Source organism: Panthera onca, chromosome B4 (assembly GCF_046562875.1).
Source record: "Panthera onca isolate mPanOnc1 chromosome B4, mPanOnc1 haplotype 2, whole genome shotgun sequence".
NCBI classification, from domain to species: Eukaryota; Metazoa; Chordata; class Mammalia; order Carnivora; family Felidae; genus Panthera; species Panthera onca.
In genome coordinates this window covers 47,192,547-47,206,099 of record NC_138345.1, presented here as the reverse complement: position 1 = coordinate 47,206,099, position 13,553 = coordinate 47,192,547, and the positions used below count along the sequence as shown (strand labels likewise).

At 48.7% G+C, this 13,553-nt stretch overlaps 1 protein-coding gene across 1 annotated transcript in view; it reads left to right on the top strand.

The window, feature by feature from the left end:
• The window catches only part of GRIN2B (glutamate ionotropic receptor NMDA type subunit 2B), a 417,341-nt gene extending 404,769 nt beyond the window's left edge, over positions 1–12,572 (top strand). The window contains exons 14-15 of the mRNA XM_060658319.3: positions 1,105–1,343; positions 3,702–12,572. Coding sequence (XP_060514302.1) covers positions 1,105–1,343; positions 3,702–5,561 — 2,099 coding nt within the window. The 3' untranslated portion in view covers positions 5,562–12,572. The remainder of the gene's footprint in view (positions 1–1,104; positions 1,344–3,701) is intronic.
• Positions 12,573–13,553: the final 981 nt, after the last annotated feature.

The window sequence follows — 13,553 nt, the reverse complement described above, 5'->3', positions numbered from 1 at the left end:
TTGTCTCTGGCATGAATTAAATCAAGCAGAGCTTCTCGAAGCGGTGTTACAAGGAGGCAGTTCTAAATTTGGTGGTTTCATTTGATTCAAGTTCACTCCCCTTTACTCTTAATATTTCCCTCTGCAACAAGAGATCAGATAGTGCGAGGGTCAGTGGGGGATCAGTCAATCTCTGCTTCTCTCTCTCCATCCCTCCTTCCCCAGCCCAATCTGATTTGCACACTTAAAAAATTTTTTTTCTGAGAGTGGGGGAGGGGCAGAGAGAAAAGGGGACTGAGGATCCGAAGCAGGCTCTGCGCTGACAGCAGTGAGCCCGATGCGGAGCTCGAACTCAGGAATCTTGAGATCATGACCTGAGCCGAAGTCGGACACTCAGTTGACTGAGCCACCCAGGTGCCCCTGATTTGCACATATTTTAAGAGCCAGTTTTCTGAATCTCTTATTTGATTATGTGATTTCTTACTGTCTACAAATGAAGGTACAAAGCACCTAGTCTGATACTCAGGCCCTGAGCACCTTGCATGAACCTTTTTTGTTCAGCTTCCTGTGCCCCCTTTTTCTCTGCTTGAGCTGTTCTGCGTGTCTTTCCCAAACAAAGGCTTGTGTACTCCCACCTCTCTCCCCTTGATCATGCTATTTCTGCTGCCTCGAGTGCCTTTTCATGCAATATAAATTAAAACGCACCCATTTTCTATGCCCACCTCCAAGTCCTACCTTCCTCAGGAGAACTGACCGGTCACGCCATCCACAAAATTACTCCCGTGAATTTGAACTCTCGCATTACCTGCACATTGCCGGTCATATTGATTATCTGTATACAGTTTGGACTGACAGATCATGGAGAGCGGAGGCAATGCCCCATACCTTTGTGTCACTGCAGTACCCACATTAAGTTGTCGCCGAATACTTATTGAATACGTTGATGAATTGATACACGGCGGTATTCATCAAATTACCGTGATTTTCTCTATTGATTTTTCTTTCTTTCCGTCTCCTTGTCTCTTTCTCTCTTGTGTCCTTCTCTCTCTTCCCCAATACCCTTCTTGTCCCCTCTGCCTGCTCTCGGCCCCCCGTTCCCCGCTCCCCTTGCCGGCCCGTCTCCAGGGGAGATGGAGGAGCTGGAGGCTCTCTGGCTCACTGGCATCTGTCACAATGAAAAGAACGAAGTCATGAGCAGCCAGCTGGACATCGACAACATGGCGGGAGTCTTCTACATGCTGGGGGCAGCCATGGCTCTCAGCCTCATCACCTTCATCTGCGAACACCTTTTCTATTGGCAGTTCCGGCATTGCTTTATGGGCGTCTGTTCCGGCAAGCCTGGCATGGTCTTCTCCATCAGCAGAGTGAGTGGCTCGATTGAGGTGTCGGGAGCTTGCGGGGGACAGCTCAGTCTAGGGCCGTGCAAAGCACAGAGACCCAGGCGGGCACTAATTCCAGCCCCGTGCAGCTGCAGCAAGAAACCACATCGTGCACCTTTCCCCCGCGGGTCGGGTGACGGGATTTCAGGTGGCTCTAAACAACAGGGGGTGCTGGTTTTCCTTCAAAAAGCGGCAGCTTCGTGTGTGGGGCCTGGGCATTTGGTTCTCACGAAGAACTGGCAGATCTGTCAAAACGAAAATTTTGGCCTTCTACCAAATGCTTTCCGTCACCGTTAGTTAATTGTGTATAGGCTGTATTAATCATTTAATCTCTCTTTAAAAAAAAAAAATCACATGTCTGTTCAAATAGTGAAATATAATGTGGCTCTCTTGTTCTGACATACAGAGATAAATTATTGGTAGCTCCACGGTTCCACTCTGTTTTAACCATGTGTGAGTTATGCAGAGTTAAAGAGCTTAACGGAACCTTCAGAAATAAGTACTGACCCATAAGAAATGTACATTCCAGAAACTTTCTTCACTGAAACAAGAGTACAGCTCTTAAGTCATTCTTTATCTAGGTCTCTTCTCCGTTTCTGGTCCAAAGTGAGGATTCAGAACTCAGTTTTAAATATGAACAGAGGATCACAGCGAAGCGGGGTGGGGGGAAGGCAGGCTTCTTTTCATTCTTGTCGGTAAAGTTTTGGGACTCATTCGTGAGAAGTGACCTCAGATGTCCTTTATAGAATAGAGGGCTAGATTTCAGATATAACTAACTTGGGCTCTAATGGAGTTATGTAAGAAAATGGATTTCTCATTAAGTCGTCCTGTCTTCTCATCATTTTCCTGTAGTGTTTTAGTGCTACAGAACAATTTCCTCTCTGGCTGTGAGCTGATTCAGGCCATTCAGGAACCTGTATGCAGGAGAGGGGGGATGTGTGGTCCCTGAATCACATTATTGCACCGTACAGCCCTGTCTGAGGTCCAACATAGGGTGGTGGCAGAAGGAACGGGGGAGCTGGTGGCCTGTAACAGGAATCCCACTCACGACCCGGAAGCATAATGAAGGCCCCCGCAGAAGAAACTGCTTGGTGCTTTCTCTTGGCCCCAACCAAGGAGGGTTAGAAAGAAGGAAAGTAAGGACAGTAACCTTACTTTGAAGATCTTAGGTCTTGATATGGCCCTCTGGGATGGTGAGGCTCACTTCCTCTAACCCCTTCTTCTCCCCCACTTAGCTGTGATTCTCTATTCTAATCTTCTCTGCTCTCGTCCCCATCTGTTGGGGCAACTGCCCTTCCCAAATTAATCCCCTTTGTTTTCAAGACCCATTTCAAACCACCTCCTCTTCACATACTTCCCTTGCCAGGGAAAAAGGTTTCAAATGTGTCCACCTTCCAAGGCAGGGAGCGAGACATTAGCAGGTTTCCCTGACTTGGGACTTGAACCCAACCCATTACCTGGGCTGGGTGGTGTTTTTCAAGGCCTGGAACAAGGAGCTGTACACAGGGAGTTCTCAATCAATACTAATTTGTTACAGTATTAATTATGTATGATAAGATTAAGTGAGTGACAAAGTGTTAAGAAGGAGACTAGGAGCTAAAGAGAGAATAAGTGAGAGGATTCAACAAGGGAATTATTTGTCCCTACTTAGTACTTGCTGTCTGTCCCAATTCTGCCCTCCCACGGTGTAGGACACAGGAGGAGAAAAATCCTTCTTTGACCCCAGGGCTCCCTAACTCTCTCTGTGAATTTGGTTCATGCTTGGCTCAAGAAGAGAACTGCTCAGCTGTTATTTGGTGACCAAAATCCTAAAAGCCACTGGAAAAAAAAGTGGCTGTTATGAGCTCTGAGCTCCCCTGTGCTATACCACCAGTCAAGGGTGGCCAGCCTGGGCAGAACAGCCCCAGCACCTGGGGAGTATTGCTATCGATTTCCAGGAAGCTGACAATCATTTTTGCAATCAGCTGATATCATGACCTCATTTTTAAGATGGGAAAACGTAGGCACAGGAAGGAAAGTCAGTGCAAGGCAATGGTGGAGTCGAGGCATAGAATGTCATGTCTTACAATTCCAATCTATTTACTCAAGTCACTTGGAGTGACCGTGTCCCCTCTCAGAGAGCCAGACCACTGAGCTTGGCTCATCTTGTGCAAATGCAAGGTGATAAATCAGGCAAGCTTCTGGCCACAGCATTCTGTGAGTTTTAAGACCGTGCCACATTTCATGCCTGACTTTTCTTAATCCAGCGAGGCAGTTAGTAGTGGTGGAGGGGAGACTGTCCTCCACGTGGGCATTTCTAGCCTCGCCAGAGACCTGATGCGTGTCATCCTCTCCTTGCTGCAGGGTATCTACAGCTGCATCCACGGGGTGGCTATCGAGGAGCGCCAGTCCGTGATGAACTCCCCCACCGCAACCATGAACAACACGCACTCCAACATCCTGCGCCTGCTCCGCACGGCCAAGAACATGGCCAACCTGTCTGGTGTGAACGGCTCCCCCCAGAGCGCCCTGGACTTCATCCGGCGTGAGTCATCGGTCTACGACATCTCCGAGCACCGCCGCAGCTTCACACACTCTGACTGCAAATCCTACAACAACCCGCCGTGCGAGGAGAACCTCTTCAGCGACTACATCAGCGAGGTGGAGAGAACTTTTGGCAACCTGCAGCTGAAGGACAGCAACGTGTACCAGGATCACTATCACCACCACCACCGCCCCCACAGCATCGGCAGTGCCAGCTCCATCGATGGGCTCTACGACTGTGACAACCCGCCTTTCACCACGCAGCCGAGGTCCATCAGCAAGAAGCCCCTGGACATTGGCCTCCCCTCCTCCAAGCACAGCCAGCTGAGCGACCTGTACGGCAAATTCTCCTTCAAGAGCGACCGCTACAGTGGCCACGATGACTTGATCCGCTCCGACGTGTCTGACATCTCCACCCACACGGTCACCTACGGAAACATCGAGGGCAATGCCGCCAAGCGGCGCAAGCAGCAATACAAGGACAGCCTGAAGAAGCGGCCGGCCTCGGCCAAGTCCCGCCGGGAATTTGACGAGATCGAGCTGGCCTACCGCCGCCGGCCACCCCGCTCCCCGGACCACAAGCGCTACTTCAGGGACAAGGAAGGGCTACGGGACTTCTACCTGGACCAGTTCCGCACCAAGGAGAACTCCCCGCACTGGGAGCACGTGGACCTGACGGATATCTACAAGGAGCAGGGCGATGACTTTAAGCGCGACTCGGTCAGCGGAGGAGGGCCCTGTACCAACAGGTCTCACCTCAAACACGGGGCGGGCGACAAACACGGCGTGGTCAGTGGGGTCCCGGCTCCCTGGGAGAAGAACCTGGCCAACGTGGACTGGGAGGACCGTTCGGGCGGCAGCAACTTCTGCCGCAGCTGCCCGTCGAAGCTGCACAACTACTCCGCGTCCGTGGCCGGGCAGAACTCGGGCAGGCAGGCGTGCATCCGCTGCGAGGCTTGCAAGAAGGCAGGCAACCTGTATGACATCAGCGAGGACAACTCCCTGCAGGAGCTGGACCAGCCGGCTGCCCCTGTGGCGGTGACGTCCAATGCCTCCACCACCAAGTACCCCCAGAGCCCGACCAACTCCAAGGCCCAGAAGAAGACCCGGAACAAGCTGCGTCGGCAGCACTCCTACGACACCTTCGTGGACCTGCAGAAGGAAGAAGCCGCCTTGGCCCCGCGCAGCGTGAGCCTGAAAGACAAGGGCCGCTTCCTGGACGGGAGTCCCTACGCCCACATGTTTGAGATGCCAGCTGGCGAGAGCACCTTTGCCAACAACAAGTCCTCAGTGCCCACTGCTGGACACCACCACCACAACAACCCCAGCGGCGGCTACATGCTCAGCAAGTCGCTCTACCCTGACCGGGTCACACAAAACCCTTTCATCCCCACTTTTGGGGACGACCAGTGCTTGCTCCATGGCAGCAAATCCTACTTCTTCAGGCAGCCCACGGTGGCGGGGGCGCCGAAAGCCAGGCCAGACTTCCGGGCCCTTGTCACCAACAAGCCGGTGGTCTCGGCCCTTCACGGGGCTGTGCCAGGCCGTTTCCAGAAAGACATCTGTATAGGGAACCAGTCCAACCCCTGTGTGCCTAACAACAAAAACCCCAGGGCTTTCAATGGCTCCAGCAATGGGCATGTTTATGAGAAACTTTCTAGTATTGAGTCTGATGTCTGAGTGAGGGAAGAGAGAGGTTTTAAGGTGGGTACGGGAGGGTGGGGCCGTGGGCGTGTGGTGCGCATGTCACGGAGGGTGACGGGGGTGAACTTGGTTCCCATTTGCTCCTTTCTTGTTGTTTTCATTTATTGACGGAATCCTGGAGTTCTGATTCCTTCTAAGAGGGCAACCCTGGTGACCAGCCCCAGCCCTCCCCCGCCTCTCCAGTGCTCTCCTCCCTCTCCATCTGTCAGTCGTTCCCGTTCCCGGGAGGGAATCCGGTGGGCTCGCTCAGCACGGGAGGGCAGAGTGGAGAAAGGAGGTGGCTGCGTGCAGGCTTCCTCGGAGCATGGAAGGACTGTTTGCCACCCAACTTGGAGTGCAGCAGGGAGAGAGATACAAGGAGGCCACGTGAGCGCAGGATAGCTCTTCCCAAACTGATGTGGATGGTTAGGTGAGAAGGCAAAAGCACCCAAATGAGACCATTTGCCATACTGCCCGTGAATGCAAAGAGGCTTTTGCTAAATTCCAGTCACTTAGGTGTCATCCGTGTAGGGATCACGTGCCAAGCAGAGGGCAGGAGGCCATGTGTGTTTATATATAAGCCAAAAGAATGTTTCAATTCCACGAGACTCCGTGGTGGTGAACTGGAACCAAGGGTCTTTGGTAGGTGACGGAAAGCACATCATAGCCATGTTCCATGGTGCACTAGAGGCAAGAGAAGGTGGACGACATGTGCATGTATGGCCATGTACACTTGTACGTGCATGTAGTCTACACGGGCATGTGGTCAGGGGCCTAGAAATGTAGAGAGGGCAACCTGGACTCCTAAAGCTGTTTCTTCCAACATCTCGAAGTGGTGTGCCTCTTTTGGCTTATATACAAACAGAGATGGTCCGATGCTACCTGAAGGTTGGCTGTCTCTCCCCTCCACCCTTCCTGAGTGAGGAGAATGGAAGTTCTTGACATGGACGATGATGCGGTCTAGACAAAAAGGTGACGAACGATCCTACGAGAGCAAGGTGCAAAAGTCACTCCTCTGCGGTTCAACCAGTTTTGAACGAGAACTTTCCAGGAAGGCTGAAGGGAACGGGAAGCAGCCACGGCTCTTTTGCCCACACTTGAGAGCAAAAGATTCTATAAAAGCTTTCTTGAGCCAATGTTTGGGGAGGAGCTACGTAAAGCTTTGAAGTATAGGGGAGTTGTTTACGGTCGGGTAAGTGAGAGAGGGGGATGTTTTCAATGCTTTGATCCCTTCTTACTTCACCTGGAGCTAGGAGAGCTTGCTCCACCAGAACTGATCACAACTGATCTGGAACAGACAGTCCAATGGCATGAGCTTGCTCTGTGAGTACAGCTCAGGAAACGTGGAGGGAAGGGAAGAGATTTGGAAGTGGAGAGGGTAGGAGGGGAGGGACTCCCCCACTGCCCCACTGGGTCTGGCTCCCTGAGAATGTGGCATTGAGCTCAATGTGAACACTCTCAGTAGAGGCCCTTCCACCTTCCTACAGAACCTTCTTTCCCTCCCAGGTGTACCATTCAAGAATAAAAATATATATGTAAATATATATATATGTGTGTGTGTATATACACACACACATATATATATATTTAAAACTCCAGGGATGAGGGTACTGGCAGATGCAATGCCCCCCTTCACTTGGAAACTTGAGAAGGGAAATGAATATTCGTCACTGCCGGTCCTGAAACTTAGGGAGGGGGTGTCCTGTGGGTCCGTTCCACTGTCCTGCCTTCCTCCCCTTACCCAGGCTGGCAGCCAAAGAGCCCCGGGTCTGTTTGGAAGCTTGACTGCAGGATCTCCATGTTGCACACAGGACACATAAACCAGAAAGGTGCTCATCCTCCTCTGGAAGGAAGCTGCCATGCCTCTTCAAGTCACACCCTCCAGGGCTGCTCTTTGCCTTCCTGTTTTGCCCTGACTCACCACCCTTCCTCCTTCCCTGCCCTTGACTGCTGTCCCCTGTCCTCCTCCTGGATTTTTACCTCAGTATCTTTCATTTTAAAGCCAACTGAAGGCCTTGTAAAGCTATGTTTTCTTTCTAAAACGAACCTGGGGGCAAGGGGCTGAACCTCTCACAGATTTGGAGAGAGGAGCACGGAGTGCTTTACCTTAGATTCAAGGAAAGACTTTGAGAGAGAGGACAGAGGGCGTGAGGCGTCTCCAGGAGGAAGGAGAAGGGCCATATAAACATCGCTTCACCCTGACTCTGTCTGAGGTCAGGGGATCCTCCCCTCACTCTTCCTCTTACCTCACCCCTTTCAAATAAAAAAACCAAACCAACTAACCTAGCGAACAGCAATCTAGAACAAAGGGGGCTCTGTCGGTCTCCACTGGTGACAGAAATGAAGATGGTGTTTATTTCATATGTAAATATTTTGTTTTCTAATTAATTTTGTATAGATAAAGTGTTCTCTTGTGAGTATTCAGGGTGTCGGGCTGGAGGGAGTGGGGTGGGGATGGGAATGAAGAGGGGAAAAGTGTTTTGTTATGGGTTTTCATTTTCCATTAGGGGAATTGTTTTGTATGGCTTTTGCTTCAGGGCGTCTGGGGAAAAGTGTATGTGAATGGAGGCCACTGTGGTGAAAATGCCAGGGAAAAGTAATCTGTGCCCACGCCTCCCCACCTCACCAATCTTCTTGGTCTGTGAGAAGTGTCCGTGCCCATCAGCCTGGGCTTGGCACTGGGTCCGGCTTGGCCCTAAGCAGAACCCAGGTCCTGCTCCTGTCTCCTAGGTAGACCGCGGATGACCAGCATTCCATGCAGAGTCAAGCTGGTGACACCACATTTGCCCTGTCGGCACCTAGGGTAGGAAAGATTCCAAAAAAGGGCTTAAATCAGAATTGAGGTCAAATTGACCCTCAATCCTGATGTGGCCAAGAGGTTTCAGGAAGCTCAGTCCTGAGAAATCTCCCAGAAGCCCCCTTGTGATGTTTAACAACCATATCAAAGCCAATTCTTTTCTTCCTAGTACCTGAGTGCTGGCAACCTCCCTACGCCCTCCCTCACTCCTTAGGTATCAGCACTGCAAGCACACGCAGAAAATTCCCACAAAGTCTACTTTTTGAAGCATGTGATATCTGGTGACAGGGAGGTAGCACTGGATACATGTCTTACAAATATGCATGCTTTTCTAGAAAAGATGACCAGATCTGCTCCAAAAAAAAAAAAAAAAAAAAAAAAAAAAAAAAAAAAATGACCAGATCTGCCCATAGAAAGATTGCAGAAGTTGGTTTTAGACGTAGAAGGGTGGGTATGTGAGGGACGGTGCCGATAGTGACTTTATTTTGTCCTGTCCTCGTTTCTGCCCTCAGGAAGGTGCTATTTGCCTTGAGCCAGGGATTCATAACCTGACCTTGGGTTATTAACCAGAAAAACAGAGTTTCTTTCACTGGATTATTTGTTTTGTGAAGGGTGGCAGCCTCTCTCTATCTACCACGGGATGAAATGTCCAAATCCGTTTACGCAAGACGTTACATCATATTTGGTCCTATCCTCCCATCGTTGAAAGCTGTCAGCTGGATCGTTTCATTTTTCTAAACCTTTTCGTTGGGCCCCTTGGTCACTTCTCTTCAGCTGGATGTTTGAATTGGGACCAAATAAAGTATTCGTGGCCTGCTCAAGAAAGCTTAAAGAAAGGAAGGCCAAGCAGTGTCGAGTTCTAGATATTACTTCATTCCAAAATAACAAGCCAGTAAAATGCATGAGGATGAATTCAGCAGTAAGCCCCATCCATTCCACACTGGGCCTGGACAAAGACCCAATCTGCCCAAAACTGAGATTCCACAGACACCCTCGAGAGCACCAATTGTTCCAATTTTCCTCAGAATCCATGCTTTCTATCTTTGCTGTCCTCTGTCATTCCCTTCCACCGGAAAGTGGGTTGGTGGCTCTGATCCTGTATCCTCTCAGTGGCAATGCTTAAATCTTAGCATTTCCACCAACCTCAGTTAATGTGCCCCTTGAATTTGCCCGAGTCAAGAATGCGCACACCCTTCAGAGTGATGCATGTGCAGTGGATCTCGTAATTTCAAAGTATGTCACTGTGTATCCTCAGCCAGAACGTGGGAAACCTCCTTGATGTGGATTCCTCCGTCCTGGCCACAGCCATGTTGTGATTGGGGGAAAAAGAATCCCAAGTGATTCCATTAAGTGTTGGTGGTGTCAGTAGTGCCCAAACGCATGTGTAATGTGATAAAATAGGAGTCTTCTATACAATTAGGTGAATATCACCCGCCCAGTCTTCCGTGGCCATCGGGAGTTGCCCAAGGGGGGAATTCTCCGCATGGGAGGTGAAGAAACTATTACCAAAACTGCAGCGTGCTGGTCACCTGCACATCTCACTTAAGAGCTAGGGTTTCTTTGTTTCTGTTTTTGTTTGTTTGTTTGTTTGTTTATTTGTTTGGTGTTTAGTTAGTTCCAGATTTAGGGACAGAGTAACCAGATGGTTTGGGCAACGGCCTTTGGAAAAAGCTATTCCAGAACTCACTGTATTCTTTTAACCCCCTTCTCTTTAAGAAAGCCCTGTCATTGCTTGACGCCCTGTGTGTGTCTGTCTGGTGTGTTAGGAGTGATTCCCGTGTGTGCATACATGATGCAGCTGCATCATTGGTGAATGCATTGGGCATTTCCAGCCATTGTGGCCATAACTTCTGTGCTTTCTGAGCCCAAAGCCATATAAGAAATGTGTGCTCAGTAGACCGCCAGACACTTCAGTAGAGCGTTTGCTTTCTTCACCTGAGTGTCAGGGACTCTTCGTTCTGTCTAAGGAACTGATTGTGGATGATGAACAGCTAAAAGTGGACAGTTCTAATGGAATGGGTCTGGCCTTACAAATGGCATATGATCCATGGCGTGGCTTCAGAGGTCCTGAGAGGACCTTTCCTTTTCATTGCCCACCCCACTTTCAACTACTGGCTTCCTACACAGACGTACTCTTCTAGCACTGAGCTGCTCGTCTGTCATTTAAATGAAAACAGTCCCAGGAAGGGTGACATATTAAGCCATATTAGGGATTTACACATTTAAACACCTAGTTTACATTAGGAGTCTCATCTCTTTTCCTGGGATGATAATACAGGAGAAGATAGTAAGATACAAGAGAAGGGGGAGAGAGCAAAGAACACAGAGAGTAACAGAGAAGGGAGTCAAAACACAGGTTCCAGAATTTAAAGACATTGAAACCATCTCATCTTCCACCTGCTTTTATTTCAGGCTCATGTGTGGAAAGAACAGGACTCCTAGCTAGGAATTGTTTTTAATAAGTGGTCACATGAGCGTGTAGTTTGTGAATCTCTAAATTCATTATCTTGTTGGGCAGATGAAGAACTGTGAGTCTTCCCATAGAAAATGGAAGGCTGGCGCTTCTCCTCCTGTATAGGTGACTGAGTAGGCAGCTAGAACGATCAAGTCGAATCAGTGTTAAGATGACAGAAGTACTGCCCTTATCTGTCCTCTGTCCCGGTTCAATGACTCTTCCAATGTAGCACTTGCTCTATGTTCTGTGTGTCCTCACTGCCATAGGGGGTGCCCAGTGATATCTACGCACGCTAACTCTTAAGGAGCCACCATACCACCAAGTGCTACTTAACCAGTGGGCAGTTCTTTCCTAGACGTATCAGATATTTGGGACATCACTAAGATGTAGATTCATCAGTCTGAAAATGTCTAACGCCAGTCTAGACCTAGGGTTCCATGCTAGTTTGGGGTCCCGATATAGGATATAACATCACAGGATATCTGAATGCATCCCACCTCTATCCCATGCCAACTGCATTGACTCAACCACACCAGAGCCCTGTGGATTCTATCACTTAAAGTATCTACACCTATCTATTCTCATGACACAAAACTATCCCCTGCCAAAAAAAAAAAAAAAAAAAAAAAAAAAATGGAAGCCAATGGTATTTCCATGCCTTGGAGACATTAGTGAAGTCTGAAGACTCTAATTTGCAATATTGAAGCAAGGAAAAAGAATTTTGTCCAAAGAATGATGGGTTAGGACAGCAGTACTGGGAATAAGTGGGAAAAGTTAGAAACCATCCCTATTTCTCTGCCAGGATGTCCATTTGCATCCATCTCACAGCTCATCACAGGGAGTTTCTGGCACTGTTCTGTGCTTTAAAACATAATTGCTGGTGTGATTACAGGGGTGAGGACTCCTGATGAGAACTGAAGGTGGCAAGCAGAGTGGATGAGTAGAATCCCTCATAGCCTTGGGACTCTGGTGTGTAGAATCCGTGTTCTGGCAATGGAAACAAATGGAAACTCAGCGCAAGGATTAAGGGTAAAAGCACAATGCGAAGCCCAATTTAAAATGGTTATTTTCAAGATTTGGTTTGGTTTCCACATTTCAAACCTGAACTCTCTTTATTTTTAATTATTTTAATAGCGTTATGATGTAGGGGGTGACGCAGATTCCAGTACTATGCAGGAGACAAAAATAAAAGCTCTAATTAAATATGTTAATTTCAATTAAACCAGTATCTATTGAGCAGTACAAACGATGCCCCTGGGCTGGTACTGTGACGAATATAAAAGATTTCCAAATGGAATATATTATACTCGCATATAATATATGAATGCAAAAGTATCAAATATTTAAATGTATGTATTATGTTTGTATAAATAGATATGCATAAATCAGTATATTTATACATGCAAGTTTTAATTTTTTCTGGTGTCAGGGTGTGAGTCAAAGATATTCTCCATTATGTGATTTAAAAAAAAAAAAAAAAACACCGCAGAGATTCAGTTTTTCCTCTCACAGCCAGGCCTGGATCTTTTTTTTTTTTCTTTCTTTCTTTCTTTCTTTTTTTCTTTTTTTTTTTTGAATCATTCCACCTCCTGGTCTGAAGCTCTGAATTCTCTCTCTGACCACAACCTTGCAGTTTCTGTATCTTACCTACTTCCCTTCACGCTCCCTGTGCTGTTCTGCTCCATCAACCGCCCTGGCTGAAGTTCCTCACCTCTTTGGTATCGCCCCATGCTCTCCGCAGCACTGGCTTCTGCCTCTTGCCGCCTGGCAACACCTGGTTGCAACACCCGCAAGCAACACCCGGTTGCTTTTCCAGCTCTGCATCCCCCCCCGCCATCCCCGTCATCCATTCCCCCTGCGAGAACGGAGGGTCTTCCACCTGTGCCGAGGGCACAGATGCCATCCGTTTGGTGCCCCCTGAACCCTACCCCGCTTGAACATCTTTTTTTTATTTCTCCAGTGTTGACTCTGTGTCCCATCTGCCAAGTGGTTGTGAAACTTGGTTTCCATTTTTCCTTTCATCCTTAACTCCTGTCTCCCAACACGCGGTCTTTCCTACTGCATTGCTGAGAAAAGACACCTGATTTCTTGAGTCCTCACATGACCAGTCCTCTCCATTTCTAAATTCCTGCTGTCTTTCGTTCGTCTTTTCCATCCTCCCTCTCAGCCCAGTGCTCCTCACCCCGGTGCTCCGATGCCTACCCTCTGACCCGTCCTGAGGTCCACTCCAGCCAGCAGTACCTCCCTTATGGGCTTTTCATCTCTTCCACACGTGCCTACCACCATCTCTAACAGTCTCCCCGTCCTACCACCATCTCTAAAAGCAAATCTCTCCATCTATTTAAACTCTTGGATTCCTGTCCTCCGTTTTACCTTTTCACTTTCCAAACATCCCAAAAATGTAGCCTGTCTTTCTTCACTTCCTCACCTAATAATGCTCATGGCTTAAGCTTTAAAAGTGGGCTACACTCTGCTACTCTACCGAAGCTGCTCTGGCAACATTCCAGTGAACTTCTTGTTGCAGAATCCAATGACCCTGTCCCCCCACCGCTAACCTAAATTTACCATTGGGAAGCAGCATGTTCTGGCTTTAATCCTAGCCCTCTGGTCCTCTCTCTATGTTCTCTTGCTGGTTCCTGATCTCCCTCCTATGCCCTCAGCGTTGACTTGCCATGGTGTTCTGAGCTTGACCCTCTCGCCCTCTTTATCGCCATGCTTCTGTAGCAATGTTTCTTTC